Source organism: Physeter macrocephalus, chromosome 9 (genome assembly GCF_002837175.3).
Source record: "Physeter macrocephalus isolate SW-GA chromosome 9, ASM283717v5, whole genome shotgun sequence".
NCBI lineage: Eukaryota > Metazoa > Chordata > Mammalia > Artiodactyla > Physeteridae > Physeter > Physeter macrocephalus.
The window spans coordinates 47143237-47166432 of NC_041222.1; the positions used below are offsets into that span (position 1 = coordinate 47143237).

The 23196-nt window shown below is 39.7% G+C and overlaps 1 protein-coding gene across 9 annotated transcripts in view; it reads right to left on the reverse strand.

The window, feature by feature from the left end:
• GLIS3 (GLIS family zinc finger 3) overlaps positions 1-23196 on the reverse strand; it is a 537331-nt gene that overhangs the window by 332645 nt on the left and 181490 nt on the right. For all 9 annotated transcript variants that reach the window (XM_055087181.1, XM_055087186.1, XM_055087184.1 and 6 more), the window contains exons 3-4: positions 14963-15170; positions 7623-8742 (exon numbers count right to left, since the gene is read on the reverse strand). In XM_055087181.1, coding sequence (XP_054943156.1) covers positions 7623-8742; positions 14963-15170 — 1328 coding nt within the window. The remainder of the gene's footprint in view (positions 1-7622; positions 8743-14962; positions 15171-23196) is intronic.

The window sequence follows — 23196 nt, forward strand, 5'->3', positions numbered from 1 at the left end:
ATATACAATGGAATATTACTCAGCCATAAAAAGAAACGAAATTGAGTTATTTGTAGTGAGGTGGATGGACCTAGAGACTGTCATGCAGAGTGAAGTAAGTCAGAAAGAGAAAAACAAATACCGTATGCTAACATATATATATGGAATCTTAAAAAAAAAAAAAAGGTTCTGATGAACCTACTAGGTGCAGGACAGGAATAAAGACATAGACGTAGACGTAGAGAATGGACTTGAGGACATGGGGAGGGGGAAGGGTAAGCTGGGAAGAAGTGAGAGAATGACAGGGACATATATGAGACAATGGCATAGACATATATACACTACCAAATGTAAAATAGATAGCTAGTGGGAAGCAGCCGCATAGCACAAGGAGATCAGCTGGGTGTTTTGTGTCTACCTAGAGGGGTGGGATAGGGAGGGTGGGAGGGAGATGCAAGAGGGAGGGGATATGGGGATATATGTATACATACAGCTGATTCACTTTGTTATACAGTAGAAACTAACACACCATTGTAAAGGAATTATACTCCAATAAAGATAAAAACATAAAAATAAAAATAAATAAAATAAAATCTACATATGAACAAACCTCAGGAGATGTGAAATATATTCCCTTAATCAGATCACTTAGGAAAATATTACCATAATTTTTCGTAATTTTAAAAACATTATTTCAGGGCATGAAATTAGAGAAAAACCACAAAACAAATATGAACTAAAAGGAACATTAACTGTCATGTAGTTAATGATTTTGCTTAATGAGGATAAAGCCTCAAGTATTCAGCCTCTTAAAGTTTCTCTCATTATCTATTGTTTTTCATTAATCCTAGAAGTGCCGGGCAAAGAAACATAAACAACGATTTGCTATGAAACGTTTGCCCAAATCTGCTATGAATTTATTTTCAAGACAAAGTTCATGAAAGGCCAGTTCCTCAGGTAAAGTGGATTAAATGCCTTCTAAAGGGAAATAAAATTAAACCACTACCAAATGGAAGGTTTCTAAACTGTGTTTTGGGATGTAAAATCCAATTTGACAGACGCCTTATAAACTGTGGCCAATGCCCCAACTGATGAGAATTTCTGTGGTTTTGTTTTTACCTATACTAACGGGTTTGTAATTTATAGTGACATGTATATGTCCACACTATGTTGGATATGTCTATACACAGATAAATATGGTGGCATCTCTTTCTTATGTAAAATCGATGGGAAAAAATCTTGTGATTTAGTTGTATCTTTTTTAAATCACTGAGCTTGCATTAAATACTTGACAGACTGATGCCTTGTGGGATACGATTTGGAAGCTACGCTCTCTCTGATCTTTACCAGATGTTTCACTGGTGGTGTTTCAGCCTCAAGAGACAAAGAGGATATTAATGTTAATTTTATTTATTTAATCACATCAGGCAGATTTGATAAAAGGGAAAATTCAATATTTTAGTAATTTACCAACTCTTCAGAAACATCCATAGTAGCAAAAATGTTTTGAAGATCATTTTATATTAAAAGCAGAAGGCTGCATTGTAGTTGTTAGGGGAAACACTCTATTTTACCTTTAAAAATGGGAGCAATGTGACAGATTTGTCAGTTCCACTTTTAGCTCAAGAGGCAAGGAGGTGGCAATGACATTCATTACTCAGCACAGTCCCATCCCAACCTTTAACTGACTATTAATTGTAGAGAGAGAATACTCTGCATATGAAATGGACACTCAGTTGAAAGCCTTCTGCCACTACCAGCGCTGCTCTGTTATCTTCTTATCCCTTGTCTTGAATTTTATTCCAAGGGAACACGAAATTACCCTAATCATTGTCAGGACACCGATGATAATGAAAATGTACTTGCTACTAAACAGTGCCTCCCTACGCCTTAACTGAAATGACAAGGTAGGCTTTCATCTATCTAGAGTTCAGTGTCAGAATGTGGAAGGTTTTAGAGCACTAGTTCTCACCCTTCTGCACTTTAGAATCACCTGGAAAGCTACACACCCCACCAATTACATCACAGATTCTGGGGGTAGGACCCAGGTATGGGTATTTTATAAATCTTTTCAGGCAATTCCAATGTCAGCCAAGGTGGAAAACCACCTCCTTGGAGTAAGTAGGCAGTGGCCAAACAACTTTCTAGTCTTAGAAAAATCGCTTAATTTCTCTAGGCTTTTTTCTCCTATCTGAAAAACTGGTATGTGTGGAAGGGAGTTAAGGGTATTATACTCATTGATTTTCTTTTCTTTTCTTTTTGGATAAAAATATACACTTATAGTTATAAAATATTTCAAACAGGCAGCAAAGCATAGAAAATATTATAAGATACCTATGACAGCTGTATTGCCACCACCAAACATTTTAATATTCTGCCATATTTGTTTCATTTCTCTCCCTCTTTGGATAAAAGATAAAGCAAAATCCCTACATCCCGTATCTTCTTATTTCTTTCATCTCTAGAAGTATCCACTATCCTAAGGTTACCCTGCCTACATGATTTTATTGTTTAACCAAGCAATTATGTATCTACAACTGTATAATACTGCTTAGCATGTGTTTAAATATACATAAATTATATTACACTGTATATACCCTTTTGCATGTAATTGTTTCATTCAACATTGTTATCTATTTATCCATGTTGTTATCTATCAATCTATAGATATATCGATTTACATATAGCTTCTTAATTTTAAATTCCTTTATATTATTTCATTAGGAATAAACCACAGTTTGTTGACTTACCTTATCTATGGACAGATAGGTTATTTATATATTTTTTTAAAAACAGAGGCATGGGGACTTCCCTGGTGGCTCAGTGGTTAAGAATCCGCCTGCCAATGCAGGGGACATGGGTTTGAGCCCTGGTCCGGGAAGATCCCACATGCTGCGGAGCAACTAACCCCGTGCGCCACAACTACTGAGCCTGGGCTCTAGAGCCCCTGAGCCACAACTACTGAGCCCGGGTGCGGCAACTACTGAAGCTGCATACCTAGAGCCCGTGCTCCTCAACAAGAGAAGCCACTGCAATGAGAAGCCCATGCGCCGCAACAGAGTAGCCCCCGCTTGCAGCAACTGAAGACCCAACGCAGCCAAAAATAAAATAAATATATTTATTTAAAAAAAAAAAACAAAGGCATGTCTTCCTGCCACCAAGAGTTGCTCTAGGATAGATACTTAGACATGGCTTTGCTGGATATGCTCATCTTCATGTTTGCTAGATATTCTCAAAATTTTTTCCAAAGTGGTTACACTAATTTACTCTAACAACGTTAAAACATTCCCTTCTCCATACCCTCCAATACTTGACATTATGAGAATTTATTAATTGTTGCCAATATGAAGATTGTGGAGTGATAACTAATAATTATGCTTAGATGATATTTTCCTGAGGTCCCTTCTAGTCAGGTAATTGTGGTCACCACATCAATGCCAAGTCTTATCAAAATAATAAAATAAAGGAGGTGGAAAAAAAAAGCCTTCTTCCGCATTTTACAATGAATTGACTTTTCCTCAAGAAATGTCTTACCTGGCTAAAGCTGGCCCATAACCCATAAATCAGGCCATAAAAGAGGAATGGGGACATGGCCCCAGGTCTGTATTTATTTTCTTGTAATCCATAATCCAATGTTACTTAAAAAGCAAACGGCCCAATAGTCAAGCCAAAGCAAATACTCTGCATTTTGCCAGGCAAAATGTCTGTGGAGAAATGAGTCAATTCATACAAGATTCAAAGCTGTCTTTGGTCAGTGACATTTTTGTGAAAATCTGTGGGTGGGTAAAAGTTTTACAAAATTCCTTTTTGCTATTGGATAAAAGTCATCCAGGAAAAATAAGCAAAATTTAAGTGGCGATCCACATTCCCCCTAATTCCCTTATTAACACTCCCTAACGTCCCAGCCCAACTGCTTTCTTTCGTGCCCAAAGGCCAGGGTCAGTGTTTCTGATCCGGCAACGGAACCCTGTCCCTTTGCTCACTCTGCCCTGATCAGTTAGGCTTTCTCATGAGAAGTACTGGCAGACAGAGTGTGTCTGATCTCATTCAGAGCACACCTTCCTGGGAACGCTACCGAGGTGCTGCACACTCTTCAACTTAATGGCAAAAAGACCTACTACGGTAAAAACATTCTCAGTGTGCACTCAGTTACTTACTATGGCTACTGTTAGGGATGGTTAGTGTACATCTACAGTTTGGGGTTATTCTTTACATTGTCCTTTTAGGAACATGAAACAGGGGTTTGGGAAAGAAACTAATTATAAGGCTCCATTCCTTGCTCTGACTTGAGAATCTGAAACCGTATCATCTCAGAAAAACATAATAGAATTCAGCAAAGTTATACCTGGGAATGCTCAAAAGTTTTGATAATTCTGAGATTCATCAATGTTGAGGTTGGTCTAACCTCAGGAAGGTCTAAATAGAATGATCTGGCACCTACAAATTGTTTTATTAGTAGACAGAAGTGAATGGACTCAGGTGTTTTTAATATAATATTGCCATATTCCAGTTTCTGATTTAACTGAGGTCCGTCTGTCTGCCTGCTGAGGCCTTTACTTCTCAAGGCCTTTGCCGACGGCTGGGAATATCTCTGTAATCAAGGCCAAGAACGGAAAGAGAGCAGCTGGTTTGGCTCTCCACAGAAGCAGTAAGAATGAGATCTACAGAAGGGTGGAGTTGTTTGGGTGGGAAAGGGAAAAGAAACCATTCTCTCCTTCCAGTAAGTTAACCAAATAATAAATTAACAATCCTCCCCCAGTTCTGCCACCTAAAGTCCTGAGAGATCTGAATCCCAGATTTCTGGGTAAGGCTGAGGAGTTACAGTCAGAGACTCTGAGAAAGTGTTCTCCCATGCGTGAGATGGAATTTGGCATCAAGGGAGGACACCAGTGGTAGCCTCTTACTGTAAGCAGGCTGTCACTGAATAGCCCTTTCACACATCCTCCTTTTCACGTGACTTCCAGAAGCTCATTGTGCTGCCTGTAGTCATGGTCACCAAACACAATTGGGTCATCACATCTTTCTTGGGTCAATAAGCTAAGTGAGTGAAAATGATGACTAACTCTAACTATGGTCCACAGAAAATTAATAGCAGTTAAACATACGTAAAACAAAAGTGGGCAGGGTCTTATAATTTAAACTGCTCCTAGCCTTTGCAGCATGTGACACAGCCACAAAAACCCAAAGATCACTTCATGTCTCCAAAAGAAGAATGTGGTCATTTTACTTGGCAAGGATCTTGAGCTTTGAATCAACTACCATCAGTTTCTAAAAAAGTGAGAGATGAAACCGTTCAGTTTTAATAGTTCTTTGTGTCTGGATTCCAAGAGTGTAAAGACTGGTTTTGCAAGAGGCAGAAAAATGCATCTTTTTCAGATGCGCATCCACATTAAGCACAATGTCTTCTCTCCATGGGCTACAACTTGAGAGGACTGCTAAACTTTCAGAGCAAAATTATTTGCTGCCAGTTAGCTACAACCCTACAAATCAAGCAGATGACGGGCAGCAACATAACAGTTTTCACAAGACACGATGCTCATGATATGTACGTTTTATATTCCTGCTGAAAATATACAGTCCCAAGGCAAGAACTGCAGCATTAGTCAGCCCCTAAGAAACCCTGTTTTGTACAATACATTTGCACTATAACATGCGATTTAATGCTTTGTGGGTCTAGATTTGATATGCTATTAAATCTAGCAATCTAAATTTTGCAAAGATTCCATCTAGAAATGGGGAGTAGGCAGACTAGGGGAGAGAGAAAAATCACCTCCCATACCCATCTTGAATAATACCATGAAAAGCTATGCAGACGCCTGCAAACATTCACCTCTCAGCTTATTCTTTCACTGAAGTATTTCTATTTTTAATAGTCATCATGCACTTTAGCAAAAGTCAACTTTATAGTTATATGCCTTTTCAAAATCTGGGGATAGTGGGAAAATAGGGAAATCCTTTTGCACAAAAATTAATTTTGCAGTGCAAAAAAAATATTTTTTTGGATAATTCCAGCCTATATGTTTATTTCAGTAAAGCCAAATCCAGCAAACTATTTTCAGCCAGGATTAGTCAGAACTAAAAGGCTGGACTGTTTTCCTTCAGAGACTGAATGTCTTTCTTGCCTGCAGTAGGCCGGTGTGTTCCAAACAGAGTAAATGGAATTGCCTTCAATTGCTTGTCTCTTTCTGGCATTTTTAATGCAGAACCTTACTGACAGAGTAAGGTTTTGTTGGCTGGAATGTAATTATTATTTTCAGTCATATAACCTGGCATTCTTACAATGTATGGGCTTCAAGTTTTCCTTAAGAAGAATCATAACATAGGGCATAATGTAAGGACAAGAAATGCAATTTCATTCCTCCAGAAATTCTTAAAACTCTTTCAAAAATACCTACTGGATGGTGAAAAAGCGCTTCTAATACTTGCCTTACAACTATCACCTGTCTGGTTTGCTTTTACATGAATCCGACAACTTGGCCAACCTATAATCAAGCATAAACATGGTAAACATGGCCCAGATTCTTTACTATCAAGACATACTACAGAAAGAAGGGACTCTGGCTGGGGGAACCACCATCTAAATAAGTTCCTTTTCCAAATGATATATATATTTTACACATTTAGTGACTTGTAGCATATTCAATATCCAGGGAATACCTAAAATTCTCAGATTCTTAACTCTACAAGAAATATTCCTGTCCATCTAAACTAATATAAAACACATGCTCTTCTTTTTCTAAGAGTTAAGCGAGCTGTCTGAGATTGTGCAAAGCCACCCTGGGATCCCAAGGGTGATGTCCTGCTTGTAAACCCTGATGGTTTCTGTTAGGTGTGAAACGTTTGTGCAACCATCTAAGAGTCATATTATTCAAAATCAGTAAATTCTGCCAAGAAACAGAGATAGTTCCAGGATTGATGTTGTGAAAGGGGAAGTGGGGAGAAAGAGACACCATGACCGCTTCCTTCAACACCAAAGACACAGTCCCCTCTGGGTTCTTTCTCCTTATACATTTTCCACCAAACTCCCTCTCCTTAAAGTTCAGTGAGATCCAGTAAGACTCTGCTCCTGTGGTAACCCTGAGTGTTTTCATGCTGGCTATAAATCACTAACTAGTCTTACAACCTTGGAGGGTGCAGTGTGCAGGCGTGTGGGTGTATGCAGCAACATTTTTACTAGCCAAGTTGCTAAGTGTGAGTTCCTTTCCAAATATCAGAACCACCCCTCTAACCGTAACACTCACCCAGTTATTGGAGGGAAGGGAAAATCACTGAATATTTACTTTGGAAAAGAGCTAAAGCTTGCTGGTGGTGCAGTGTGTGTTCCTCTGCCCTGCACATTTCAGCAACATCAAGTTGGTGCCTGGTGGGAATCAATTTTCCAAGACTTTGGACAGTGTGGCAGTGTGAACCTCCCCTGATCATGTACATCTGCAGAAGAGAATCTAGAAGTGGAGATATACCCCAGCCACTAATAATTAAAGAAAACTTCCCCTTTCTAAGGCTGAAGAGGAGTCAAATCTCATGGATACCTAGACCCCCAGCATCCGAACTCCATAAAAGAAGAAAATGCCGCCTAACTTGTGGCGGCGTTTGTTAAACCACATACATCTTCAATGAACTCCCGTGGGCTTTACGAGACTCACCGAACACTTGTTGGGCTTCTCCCCCGAGTGGACTCTCATGTGGATCAGCAGTTTATAGCGGGCATTGAATGGCTTGTACCTTCGAGGACAACCGGCCCAGAAACAAGTGAAGTCTTCCCCTTTGCGCTGATCTATGTGAACCTTCTCGATGTGCCGCACAAGTTCCTCCTGCTGGTCGTACAAGGCGCTGCAGTCGATCCAGCGACAGCAGTGCTTGCCCCCAACGTCTTCCATCTCCCCATCTTCCTCCAGGGTGGCCTGAGGCAGGGCCAGCGGTTGGGTGTGGTGGACGAGCTCTGGGTGATGCAGGTGCGGGTGGGCGTGGTAGGGGGGTGGGGGGCCTTGGGGCGGAGGTGGCAGAGGAGGCAGAGGGGGTGCCGGGGGCAAGTCCAGGGCGCCGCCCGGGAAGTCATCCAGGCGCTCCGTCTTTAGCAGACCCGCCGGCTGGCCGTCAGAATCCAGCAGGCCATGCTGCACCACCATGTTGTTGACCACGCCGGGCTGCAGGCCGCCATGCTCCAGCTGCTGCATGCGCTCATACTCCAGCACGCTGTCCTCGTCGTAGGCTGGAAGAGCCAGGCCGCCGCTGGCCACCCGCACGCCCTTCTGGCTGCTTGGCACCGAGCATGGCTGGGGGATACAGCTGCCACGCACCCCCAGGAAGTGCCCATAGACCTCTGGCTGTGGGGACATGTTGGCCGGGGAAGACCTCGACCCGTTGATGTAGGCGACCAAGGACGTGGGCGAGGTGCGGATGATGGTATTGAAGTCTATCCCAATGCCATCGGACAACGGGGACAAGGACAGTGCTCTCTTCTTGGAGCGGGCCGAGTGGGACCTCGCTGAAGAGTGCCGGGGACTAGGGTAAGGAGAGTGGCTATTTTCCATCCCGAACAGGTAGGATGGCAATGAGTTAGAGACACTGTTGCTGGGCATGGCTGTCCCAGGAGGAAGGCTGAGGAGGTCCCCTAGATCAATCCCATTCTGAGAGCTGTGGTTGGAGGAGAGCGAAGGGAGAGCCCTGTAGCCGTAAGACCACTCTTGTTTCACGCTCAAGGCTGACTGACTTTCTGTCAGACTCAAAGTTGAGGATGCCAAAGACTCACGCGAAATAAGGGACCTGGAACAGCAGCCAGAAGGCAAGGGCGGGGTGGGGGGGGGGAAGAAAAGACAAACATTTTAGCAGGATATGGATTGCCTAAGAGCTAAAAGAACATTGCATTGACAATCCCTTAAGTATTTCCCCTAATTACATTCTCGGCTAAACACACATTCTTTGGCTAAGATAAAACCCAAGGCTTTTAGTTCCAGGTAAATAACATTTTACCAAGAAGAACAATAAAAGCTAATGCTCACTGGAATAATAAAACAAAAAGATCTACTGTTACAAATAATCTTAATACTTTAAATGATAATAAATAGTCCTTGCTTTATTTTTAAATATCTTTTTTTAATACAAGGAAAAAATTAGAGACCTAGGAATAATTATTGAAGCTTGTTATGGCAAACCAAATAAACAAGTATTTATTAAGCATCTACTGTGTGCAGCACACTACAAATAGGCATCGCAGGGAACACAAGTCTAAACAGAGTCCCAGCCTTTGAGTGAAATATGTTTGGTGAGGTAAAACATAAACCTATGCTCAATATGAAAAGAAAAAAAAAAGTAAATCCTCAAAGTCATCCAGGGGACCTAATAAAAATTTCACAAGTTTATTTCACTGATATTAAGAAATTTTAAATGTTTTACAAAAGACAGCAATTCACACTATAAGTACTCAGTCACAACATCAAATTGCCCCAGAAATAAAATATATATAAAATACAGCTGTAATATATATGCGAGTGACGGCCTGAAATCAAGTCATATTTGGAATCATGCATTTGGGCCGTGCAAGGTTTAATCACACCTGCTAGTTTTGGATCTTCCATGAACTGTTGTCTTTGAATCAGAGCACATTTGGACTGAGAGCAAAGCATTTGTTTTAAGTACTTCACTTTTGCAACAATTCCTCTCCTGTCCTTCTTACCCTTTACAAAACATGCCTCACATGTCACAACAATTAGCTGAATAACAGAATGCTTTGTAATGTAGTCTGGCCACTTTAAAATTCATTTTGCTTTACTATGACATCATTGCCTTAAAAATCATTGAAGAGAAAAGCTATGCCCTTTGGATGGAAAATTTGTCACAAAGAGGCTGGACATAATTCTTAATTCACTGTACTCCCAACTCAGAATAGTGTATATCAGAAAAACCTGACTTTTTTATATGTACTTGCACTGGCTTTCTACAGAGATCTTTTTTCTGACAAAAAATTTAAAATAAAATATTGTATAGAATGTCTATCTTCCCAGAATGAACCCATTTACTACTTCCAGCTGTTATACAGCAACCTGTTGCAAAAGAACTGAGGGAAAAACAGAAGCATTCTCATCCCATCTGTTCCTTTTACTTCTTTTCACAAAATGGAAGCCAGGAACACTGTTTCCTACAAGCATGAGAAATTAGCAAGAAAACATCTCGGCTCCGAAATGCACAGTATAAGGTGGTAGATAACACCGTTGTCGATGTGGTGTTTCCATCGAGTGAAGTAATGTTTACCGATGACAAACACAGCAGGAATTTACGTCCAGTTGCCCTTGACACAGATTTCTTTTCCTCTGTCCAGATCCTTATATTTGGACTGAAGTCCTTCTGCAAGCCCCAGAGTGGTTTCTGAACCATCTGTTTTTTAATTCCCCATGGACACTTTCAATTATTTTCCCAGCATACCTGCAGCTTGTAGCTCTCCCTGCAGAGCTCAGCTGAAGGCTCCTGGTGATAGGATGTCAAGGGCCTTTTGGTCCCTTCCCCAGGGAGATACAGAATTGCTTTCTGACCCAAGTCAAATCAGTAGTCGTGTCATATATGAGGCAAAGACAACTGACTTTGCTTTACACCCTGAGGTTGAGATGGTTTATATAACATTCTCAAATGGTGCATTGGCCTGGTCACTGTCATACTGGAGGATTTCAGATTTTTAAGCAGTGAATGGCAGGCAGAAAGTATTTTACCCATCTGTATATACTTTGCATTTGAAATTATATCATTTGGTTTGAGGGCTGCCTATAGTGAGTGAGACATGTTCATTTGTTCCATTGTCAAGAGATGTTTCTTATTTTTCTCAAAATACACCTAAAGTATAGTTCGATTTAAATTTGAGCATAACCCCATGCAGGCACATTCCTTAACTCCTTGGACATCTCAGTTTTCTAAGACAGTTATCATATATTTTTTCAGAAAGCAAATTCTATGTTCTATTCACTAAGGCAGTTATATGAATGGAGAACTATCTCTTCTAACTTAAACACCTAATAAGAACAAAATTTCCAACAAATGGCCTTTGCCTAGCAGCCCACCTCCCTTCTGAGCAATTACCCAGATCTTTTAATATTTCAAAGTTCTAATTCATGAAACCTGACCCAAAGATAGTAGCTCTCAGTAAAAGTCCTCTTTCCAGAAAAATTATATACTGTCTGTACTGAGCCTTAAACATAGCTAACTTCAAGCATCTGTGGGTGTTATCTTCCTCAATAAAATTCAAACTCCTCCAAAAAAAGGGGTCATTTTTAATCTTCGCCAGTACCCACCAGAGTGTTAAAGTTTTCCAAAAAAATGTTGATTAAGGTGAGTAATCAATCAATATAATGATAGCCATCATTTTTAACTTATGAAGTATTTTCCCTTTGTATAATTTCATTTAATACAGCCTGTGAAGTAAGTAAATTGGATTGTTTAAATAACCTCTGTTTTACAGAGAATAAAACCAAGGTTCTGGGGCTTCCCTGGTGGCGCAGTGGTTTGAGAATCCGCCTGCCGATGCAGGGGACACGGGTTCGTGCCCCGGTCTGGGAAGATCCCACATGCCGCGGAGCGGCTGGGCCCGTGAGCCATGGCCGCTGGGCCTGCGCGTCCGGAGCCTGTGCTCCGCAACGGGAGAGGCCACAACAGTGAGAGGCCCGCATACCACAAAACAAAACAAAACAAAACAAAACAAAAAAACCAAGGTTCTGTGAAATTCCTCCCACTGACACCGAAAAAAGGACCAAAACTCCTTAAAGAAGTACAAATAAAGCAGCATTTGATAGGCAGTCACCTAGCTGGATCACATACATCCTCCATTGTTTTCCCCACAACATACCCCACATGTGGTCCATGCTGCTCTGCTTGATTAAAAGACCTGGTGTACGAGGCTTAAAGTCACATGAGTTACAACTGGAACACACATTTTCTGTTCTCCTTCTGAAACAATATGCTGAATGACTGAAAGATTGCAAAGAACTCTTGCCTATAATCCCTGCTGCTACCCACACCAAGCCTATGGGAAAGAAAGTGACAAAGAGCTGTGGTTCTATCACCATACTTAGAGAAATCTCCATTTCCATATGTTCATCTAATCCTAAGCATATTATTTCTGGTGACTGGTTAATTTGAAGCTATATGTCAAAGAAAGATAACTCAAACAAAATAAAAGCAATATGAAAAACTCAGAAACCAACAGTGAAATAGGTTAGGGTAGCTGGTGAAGCAAGAGCTCAGTAATTCTCATGGGGCCATAAGAGGTGTAATGACCAAGCTGAATTGCTTGGTTCAACACCAAACTCAAAAGAAATACTAACGTAGGGCTTCCCTGGTGGCGCAGTGGTTGAGAGTCCGCCTGCCGATGCAGGGGACACGGGTTCGTGCCCCAGTCCAGGAAGATCCCACATGCCGCGGAGCGGCTGGGCCCGTGAGCCATGGCCGCTGGGCCTGCGCGTCCGGAGCCTGTGCTCCACAACGGGAGAGGCCACAACAGTGAGAGGCCCGCGTACCTCAAAAAAAAAAAAAAAAGAAATACTAACATATATATGACAAGGAATTCCTCAAAATGATGCTTAAGAGAATGACTACATATATATGTATACATATATATGCATATATATGTCATGAAAAAGAGATGTGCAACAAAAGTGTTACAGAATTGATCCAATAAAGTATTACTTATAATAATGAAATAAAGGGAAACAAATGCCCAGTAATAAGATACTGATAAAAATTATAGTTTTATTTATATACTTTTTAATAAAATGGAATCTTGGGCAGGAAGAAGTCATTATATGATGCTAAATATATTTTTACCACAAAAGATTATTACAAAGGAAATTGTTTATATTAACAAAAAAAGTAAATATAATACTATGTAGATTATAGATCAATTTAACGGAAAGGGAAACAAACCTATGCTTATGATGTATATGTTTGCATACAGCTAGAAGGATATATATCAAAATTCCACCCATGGCTGCCTGTGAATGGTAGGATTCGGGATGACTATCATATACTGTCTTGTGCTTGTCCATATTTTCTACATTTTCTACAATGAGTAAGAATTACATAGAAAATCAGGAAAAAAACAATAAATTTTACAGCTTTTTATAGGGTGGCCATCACTCAGACTGAACAGTTATGTCCCCATCCAGCTCTCCACCCTCCTCCCCCTCCCCCCAGGCATGCCCCCAACACACAAAGCTGATTCTCTCTCCATCTTCTCTTCATCTCTAGATAGCAAAATGCCTTCAAGTTGAACTGCTGCCTCCTGTCCTATCTCTCCTCTTATGGAACACACAAACCAATTTAAGTATCACAAATAAATGTGACCTTTCCAAATTGCTAAAAGTAAATTCGATATTTCACCAAGCCACTTCCCAACTCCTGTTTCTTTGCTCATTCTGCAAAAAATTATTTCCATAGAAGGACTCACAGAATACATAGTCAAAACATATATGTCAATGCATCTCTAAGATGTTATCTTTTAAGTATAAAAATTTATGCTAAGGAATCAAATATGCCAGAAAACACTGAGATAATGACCCTTCCCTGCCCGACCCATGAAAGGGACTGCACTAGATACATGCATGGCTGGAGCAGCCTGTGCCCTGCCTACCTTCAGTTTCTCCATTAATTATGACTCTCTGCCTTCAAGGCATGGGCTGGACTTGCCACAGACAAGAAGCTGAAGGCTTCCCAATGACACCTACCCCACGAGTACAGTTAATTTTACATGCAATACTCAGCAAGTCTGAAGAGTCCCTCAAGGCATAATCATCAATAGGAAAATGACAGGAGCAGCTTCCCATCACAAAAAAAAATCTCAGGTGAAAAACAAGTTTCCATCTCATGAAAAAATTGGCATAAAAAATGATCCAGGAACTGTGATTTCAGAGTCTCGAATAGCAGCTAGGAGGACAGTGCAGAGACACAAGAGGGGGCAAGGGGGATAAGAGGAAAAGAAAAAGGAAGGGGAGGAAGAAGAGGAAGAAACAGAACCCAGAACTACAAGGCATCTAAGCAGATTCTATTCCCCCAAGAAGAGGAACAGAGGTCCACAGAAGAGAGGTCCAATTCCTTTGCAAAATCACAGTTACAACAGATCCAGAACTAAGGCAAAAACTTTGGATTGTATTTCTCCAAGAAGACTACTTACAGAAGATGAAATAATTCATTTCAAACATAGAAATAGACCTTATACATTGCACAGTATTTTGGTTTTATGTCCCTTGTAATATCAACCTTAAGAGATATAAAAATTTGTTTGAGAAGGTAATTTCCCTATTCAATTATCTCCCATGGAGATAGATGTATAGCATTTATTGGACCTACTTATTCCAGCACCTAATCAGACATTGTGTTGAAATGTTATGTAACTCACACACGAAAGTATGTCTTCCTAGACGCATCATAAAGTCTTGAAATTCATGATTTCTATCTTTACTTTTTCAACTATCTCCCTAAACTTCAACTATTGTATTATGCAGGACCATAAATATTTAAGATACTTGGTTAGATGGGTGAATGTATGTACGGACAGACAAAACAATTGTAAAGTAGCCTTAGGATGCTGCAACACATACACTGAAAAACGAGCAGCTAAGATGGATGTGCATGGAACATCTTATCTTTCTAGGCCATGATATGACCTGCTTCACAAGGAATCAACAGATTAACACACTGGTATTTAGTCACAGAGGCCCCAAAATCTCAAAGTGGGCCTTAATTTCACTCACACTGTAAGACAGCAGGTATTAAACCATTCTTCCCAGTTAAGATGATATTATGGCACACACAGTTTTTATACACATTCCCCTACAAAGCTCAAATTAAAAGAGCTGCTTGAGTGTGTATGTGTGTATGTGTGTGTGTGTGTGTGTGTGTGTGTGTGTGTGTGTGCTGTGTGGGCATGCATTCAGTAAGGAAAGGAAAAACAGTCATGGGTGTGATTATACCATAAGAAGGGGAAAAAAAAAAAGTAACTTGAGACCTGGTATCTGAAGGAGGTATATTCAGGTTGGCTGCATTCATTGCCCTCTGTAAGCTAGGACTGATCTGGTTGCATGCTGTAGAGACCTGGCTTGCTGGTGGTGAAATGGGTCCCAGTCGCTGAACCATCATGGGACTGCTGGTGACCACTAGATTGTTGCAGCTGCCTTTTCCAATGGACTTGCACTGAGGCCCAAAGCCAAGAGCCCCTAAAAACAAATGAATCAGGTTAGCTTTCATGTCCCTTATATCAGAAATCAGTAAATACACATATGTGCACACTTATATCAGGACTCATCTTTAGAGACAGTCCTTGGATCATCTTTTTTTTTTTTTCAGTATTAGTGATAGAAAAAAGCTTTCTCTAAATCCAATGAAAAATCCATAATGCTACAATAGAAACCCTTCTATAATCACCACTCATATAAAATATGCTTACATTTTGCTTCTTCTATATAGAAGTGTCCAGTTATATTAAGAATCATATTTTATCATTTCTTTACCTAAAGGGTTAAGGTGGTAAGTAGATGGGATTACTTGTATCAAACCATGTTTTTTTCTAGAACAGCTAATATCTTGAATGACCCAGCAAGGAAAGTTGACACTCCTGAAAAAAACTTGTTTAACTGGTTCATTTCATTCCAAGTCTGGTCTTCCAAGAGCCTCTTTAAAAGGATATAGACTGGCTGTGTCTCTCCAATCTTTATTTTTCCTCTTCATCCTAATATATTTTCATTGCACATACACCCAATTTTTTAAAAAATCAAGATGAGAGAACCCTAAACAAAACATTCATTCTAAAAGTAGCAAGTAACTAAATTTGACATAAATTTTTCATTTCATTAGTAACAATCTTTGAACGTAGTAAAATTTGGTACATATCCCAGAGGGGAAAGGAAAAAAAAGAAACCCTCAAGAATCTGTGCCATTACAGAAACGTGAAGAGCAAAGAGGAGAAAGGTAAACACTGCCATGACTCATTTATAAAAAATAATAATAGTGGTTGAATCATTCTAGACATTCTTTTTACATGGATATACTTTTTCAAACATTTTTTGCAAACTACCTGGTCCAGTCTCAGTTCCCATTTCAAATAAATCAAAATAAATATGATCTCAGGTTTTTCTGGCAAATTGGCTCTAAAATTGTCTCACCAAATTCCCCATCTTTCTCGTTGATATATTTGGGATCAAAGTAGTAGAAAAGCATCATGGTAACTTTCCTTAGCCTTAAGGAGTACAATTTTTTATTTTGTCTTCTCAAAAATTAGGTTAATAGCCAAAAAAATGACTTCTTCATCTTTTGTAACATTCTCTTCCAAGAGCCCACAAACTAAGGATAAACAAGACCTTAGAGTAATCACCAATGCTCTCATCAATGAAACCACATCTCCAAAGTACTAGGAGAGTCACAGCATCTTTAGCTAGCAAGAAGCCTTCTCTAGTCCAGCCCTCTGGGAAACTAAAATCCAAGTGGTAACTGACTTGTGTCAGTAAATCACACAGGGATTTACTGACAGAGCAGAAACGGAGTCTACAAGAGTGTATTTTCATGGCACCTGTGTCCTTAAGTTTAGGTGCTGGATGCCTAGTTTCTTTCTTGGATACTTTCCAAGATCCAAGAAAGGTCCAAAAGAAATTTCTGTCTGATTTTTTTTTTTTTTTCAAATACACAAACCGGAACCTTCCCCTCTCCCTGCAGCTTCTATCTGATGCATCTTCTTGTGCCTTGAAAGATCAGTTATAGATGATAGTCTCTCTGTTTTCATAACTCATATAACACTGTACCATCGGGGCTTCATCTTGACCCCAAGAGTAGTGGGTACATTTTTGTGCAATGATCATAAACTTAATATCTTTTTTTTTTTTTTTTTTTGTGGTACGCGGGCCTCTCACTGTTGTGGCCTCTCCCGTTGCGGAGCACAGGCTCCGGATGCACAGGCCCAGCGGCCATGGCTCATGGGCCCAGCCGCTCTGCGGCATGTGGGATCTTCCCAGACCGGGGCACGAACCCGTGTCCCCTGCATCGGCAGGCAGACTCCCAACCACTGCGACACCAGGGAAGCCCCAACTTAATATCTTTATAAACTCCAACAAGCTACATGTGATTTTCAAACTCCCTTTTTACCTTGGATAAAGGCAGTGTAAGGTTCATATCCTAGCCCAGTATATAAGACACTGGAATTCTATCCCCAGGTTCTATCCCTACCAGCCACTGCTATTAAAAGCAACATTAGATGTCAGGTATTCTGTCAAATTCAGTGTCACATATTCATCTAAGGAACTCATTCATTTCATGCCTGTTTCCTTCACCATAAAATGGTATTAATATCTACCTCTAAAACAAAGACATACTAGCAGCTGGAACAGCATGCCCAACAAATACTACTTGGTGTCAAAGCATATTAATACATTATTTCATCAAATCTTAGATGCCATATATTATAAGTCATACCATTATTTTAAATACCAGTAAGAACATTAAACTAGTACATGGTGTTAATATTTCAGAGATAATCTGATGTGAAAACAATGCACACCCTAGCATAGATAAATACCAATAAGATTGCTGAAAAAATTATTTTAACCCTTTTCTTGTTCCTGCTTTTCTCTCTGCTTGGCACAGCCTTACTCTAACTTGTCTACCTAGGAGCACCTCTGTCTTCAAGGTCTTGATTCAAAGGTCACCTTCTCTGTGACTCCCTCTCCCCCACTTCCAACTGGGCAAACCTGACCAATTCTTCTTTTCGTTCCCCCACAGTCTTTCGTAACACATTTGCCTCAGCACCTTCACGGAACGGAAATGTTTACATGCCTGTCATCCGTTTATACTTTATTGCTTTTTAAAGACAAAGCTCTTGTCTGAGATATCGCTGCTTCCTCAGCACCTAGCCCAGGGCCTATACAGTACACAATAAAGTCTGTCAATGAAGCTAAGAATGAATGAATGAATGAAAATAAAAGACAGTTATACATGATATTAAATAATGACACATTATTTCCACTGAAGCCCTCCTGATCTTCTTGTCTAACCCAGTGCCATTTTTCAAAAACAGACTCAAACTAAGTCAATCCTTTGATGTTTCTCCACAGTGTGGCTCACTAGGTCTGAATGGAAGATGAAGCTGCGGGAGTAGTAACTATAAATCCATCTCCCTGGATTAGAATTTTACACTGGTCAAGGCTGCCCTTGTAACCCTATACCCTGGATCCTCACAGTCACAGTATTTTCTCCATCTGTAATAAAGAAACATTAATCCTCCCCTCCCCAGTGTCTCCATCATTTTCACTATAACACCTCCTACTCCCAAATTCACTGGTCAACTTGAGCCTCATCTAACCATAAAGGAGTGACAGTTTCTGACTATCACATATGTTTAGCATGAAGCTATACAGTAAATTTCTTGGGAACACGTTATGTTTGTGGAGCAGCTGTAAGAATGTTCTGTAAAATGGCATCATCACTCTCACACAGGGAGGCAAATAACAGTTTGACCAAGAAACACTGTGCTTAATGCAACCATCTAACTCCAATTATTTTTCATAATGCCGGACAGAATGAACACCTCCAGACTGCTCAGAACTGTGTAGTGCATTGTAGTATGGGCTCTGGAGACAGCCTGCTTGGTAACCCCCAACCCAGGTTGGTTGTGTGACTTGGGCAAATTACTTAAACATTTGTGTTTATCTCTATGTGCTCTCATCTGTAAAATGGGAATATTGTTCATCTAGTATTAATTACACACCTAAAGGACTTCGCACATTGCCTAGGGCATAGTAGGTACTTGATGGATGTTAGCTGCAATTTTTGTTGTAGTTGTTGTTGTCATTATTGTTCATGCCTGTCATCACTTTTTTTTCCTACATTCTCTTTCTTGAAGTAAGAAGGAAACAGTTCTTTATAATTCCTTGCACAAAACAAGATACAAGTAAATGATACTATTTAATTCTCTACCCATTTCTTTCTGCTTTGAGCCTGGAGCCAACTTTTTTAAAACCAGGTGTCATCACAGATAGAAGAAAAGTTTTCAGCTGGCCAAGTTTGAACATTCCTTGGCTTGTCATTCCCTGAAAACAAACCATACAACTTTTCTGACTACCAGATGTGCCAACTACTTGTATGCTGGTTTTCATTTTGAAATACTGCTTATTTTTGAGGCTGTACAGTGTTTCTTAAAAATGTGTTTACTGCTCAAATAAGGATTCGAGTGGATGGCATTCTGAGTACTACATACATTCTAGCCAAAATCACTGCATGCTGGTGGGGAGCGCAAACGTTTTGCATTTCCTGAACTGAGAGGTCATCTTAGCAGGGGCATGTTTTTAATTAACATCTTCATTAGTTGAAAGAGTTCTCTTGAAGTCAAATAGTTGACTATGTTGCAGTTACCCCTGCTGAGGCTGCAAGTTTCAGAATGATTTATGTTTATCCACTGGTTCCTCTAAAAATGACAGAGATATTGGGGGAACAGAAATAGCATACATATATATATATATATATGGGAGGGGGGTAGGGAGACGTAATCAAAGTTCTTTTTGATTGTAATTGTTCATCAACTGACACTAATCAAATGCCAACCATGAGCTGGGCAGTCCCTGGAGACAATGGTGAGCAAGATAGACAGAGTCCCATCCCCCCACAGAGCCCACAGTCTGCCCATAAAAAGGAATACCAAAGCAACCATTATATAAAAGAGATCCCTGCTCCTAGGTTGGGTCATATGAAATGTCTTTCTTTACAGGTCAAACATGATCAAATAAGAGCAGTTTCTATATAGTTCAACCTAACACATATGCAGAGTGTTTTGGAAACAGAAATAACGCATATCAAGATGTGAGTTCTGTCTCACCCACCCACTGGCTGTGCAACACTGAGCAAGGTCCTTAAAAGTCTCTGTGCCTCAGTATCCTGTCCCTAAAATTAGGACAGTAATAGTACCTAATACATAGGGTTGTTATGAGGATTGAAAGGGTTAGTATATATTATTATATGCTTTACCATCTCTAAGGATCAGGGTTTCCTTCCCAATCTTTCACTTTAAAACATTTCAAACCTACAGAATAGTTGTAAGTAGTACATGAATCCTCTTTATCTAATTTATCAATTGATAAATTCCATCTGTTGATCTATCTTTTCATCTATCCATCTCTCTATATATAAGATTATTGTTTTAATTATCATTAATTTGTTGAACTATTTAATAATAAGCCATAGATTTTATGCCCTTCACCCCTAAATACATAATCATAACACAATCATCAAATTCAAGACATTTAGCAATAATATAGTACTAGTACATAATATACAATTTATAGTCAAATATTACTAATTATCCCAATAACACCCTTTAGAGCAACTGTTTTCAAATCCAGGATCATGCATTTCAAGGAAAGGTTTTGCTGAGATGGAACTTCAAGAATGGAATAGTAAATCAATGGACACCCGGGCACTGAAGGTTGATGGAAAAGTAGAAAACCAGAGAAAGAAAAGAAGTGAGAGGTAACAGAGCACAGCACAATAGTAAAAAGCATCGATTTGTACCCTAGCTCCACCACTGAATGGCCATGTGACCTTGGGCAAATTACTCAACTTTCTGTGCCTCAGTGTTCTGATCTCTAAAATAGGGTTAATACTAGTACTTACCTCATTGAGTTGTTCTGAGGATTAAATGATCTAATATGTGTAATATATTTAGGGCCTAGCACTTAATAAATACATTATAAATGTTAGTTATATTTTATTAAAGAACTCATTTCTGGTACCTTTCTGATATTTCTAGCACCTCTTTCCCTGAGTGACCAAGGATGGCATGCTGATACCTCCCCACCCAAGGCCTTCCACTCAACACACAGTAGACTTATCCTCCCATCGATGGACTCCAGACTTCGGGCCTTTCCTCACTCCCATCTTATCTTACTCTTAGACTCTCCCCAGCTTTCATTCATACTCCTCCCTAGAACTAGAAATAAGATATTCTTGCATACTAAACATACTAGGCTTGCTATATAGTGTTTTGTCAAATTTGTAATGTTTTACTGCTGAAATACAGTAGTGACAGCTTCATGAATACATGTGACTGTGTAGTGTGTTACTCTGAAATACAGTTAAGGCAAGGGTAAATGACAAAGAACACCAAAGGATAAGAATCAGAATGAAATAGCTGGCTTCCTTATTCAGGGGCAAAGTATTTAAATTTAGTGTATGTTACAAATGCTCGAAACTGCACAAAACTTATGAGAGGTAAGGACTACTGAGTAGAGCATCCTGCCTCCATGGAGCTTACAGCTCTGTAGAGATAAGACGCACTCATCTAGGAACAATCAGATAATGATACTAGACTGTACAGAATAAAGCATGAGACTGAATCATAGAGACGGGAGTTCAGAAAAGGTGGAAATCACTGTTTACCAGATAATTCACTGAAGAACAATTTTAACCAAAAAGGCATTTCCCAAAGGTCTTCAGGAAGTCCAAAGGTGTTCAGTGATAACAAATAAGGTGGGGTCATGGAGAGATCCATAGTCAAATAGCTTTGGGAAACTCTAATATAACAAAGTTAAACATATCTCTTTACTACAGGTCTTCTCAGAGCCTTTAAAAATTGCAAACGCTGATAATAAATCTCCCAGAGGAGCAAATAATATGCAAAATATATTTGTTTAGGGTACTTTTTTTCCCCTATGACTCAACTAAGACTGGCATACTAAAGAACACTCTTTAGAAAACAATGAGGTAAAACATGAAAACGAGCACATGAATGGGAAGGAAATAGTAAGGTGTAGACACGGAAACAGAAGGGAGGAGGCATGGTATGTGCTAGGGAAATGAAGGGTTGTCTGCATGAGGGGGCTTGACCAGAAAAAAGGGAGAAGACGGACTTAGGGACTTGTTTAGTCAGGCTGCTGGGCCTGATTTAACAACTGGACATTATGTATTCACCAATGGCTCCAAACCTGGTTGCACATTAGGGTCACCAGGAAAGCTGTTCAAAAATGCAAATTCATAGGCTTCACTTCAAACCAACTAAGCCAGATGATGCTGGTATAACTGGCCTGCTGACATGCACCTGGGACCCTGTGCTATAGATAGTGGTGCATCCCACTAGAAGCCAAGTTCACCCAAGATTAATCTGGTGGAGATGGGGAGAAAGGATGGAGGATTACATGAACCAGAAGCTGGACAAACAATGAGGAGAAGCCCATGTGGTAGTAAATGACAGCATAAGAAGGCAACGGTTAGGGAAGCAAATTAAGGGTAAGATTGTGGATTATATAGTTGGTTGATAAAGATTTAGAAGATCAAGTTTAAAAAGGAGGAGGAGGTCATATAAAGGCTATTTTTGTAACTCCAATCTGAAATTAATTACTTGATCCCAGATAATAAATAGATTAAATCCTAATCCAGATTAATGAAGATTCCCACGAATTGGGCAATCTCCCACCACTCTGCCCTCAGGAAACCTACCAAGTTTATCCCAGAAAGAATATAACTTTCACACTAACACTCTTCTAACCTTAGTCAGTATTCAGGAATGTTGGCCACAAAGTATGGAATCACCAGCATTACTCATTTTTATTTTATCCCTGCATTAAATGGAATCGTATTTATACTCTGAGAGATTAAAAAATATCATATTCCTTTCTGAACCACTCAGTGCCCTGGATTCCTGGACATGAAGTCTCAGTCTTGCTCCCCACCACTGGGCACTCCTGATAACATGTTATTAAGAACACATAGCTCCAAACCACCTCATAAAGATGTAAAGATATATTAAACAGCATTCCCAAAGTTTATATTCTAAAGTCCCATCAGTCAGCTATTGTACATCAATTATCAACTAATTAGTACAGAGTGCTTATGCTGACCCTTCTGTTCTCTCTTGTAATGATTTGCCAAGTTAACTGAAAGCTGCTTTGCTCCATAGAGACTCTTAGTATAGCAAAAGTGTTAAATAAAGTTCACCAACAATTAGCCTAGAAAACCAAAGAGGAAATGTAAGCACATTTTACTGCTTTTCCCTCGACAAATTTTCTAACAATCCCATGAGAAGAGAATGGATATATTTGTTAAATAAGCAAACCATTACTCTGAAAAACTGAAATACCAGTACTGGCATAGTTCAGTAATTCATCTCTCACTGATCAGGTATTCTTTTATTGTGCCCCTGCTCTGTGCTATAGTATATACTCTAGGGAGTGTGGATACACAGATGGGTTAAACAATTCTTGCTTACCA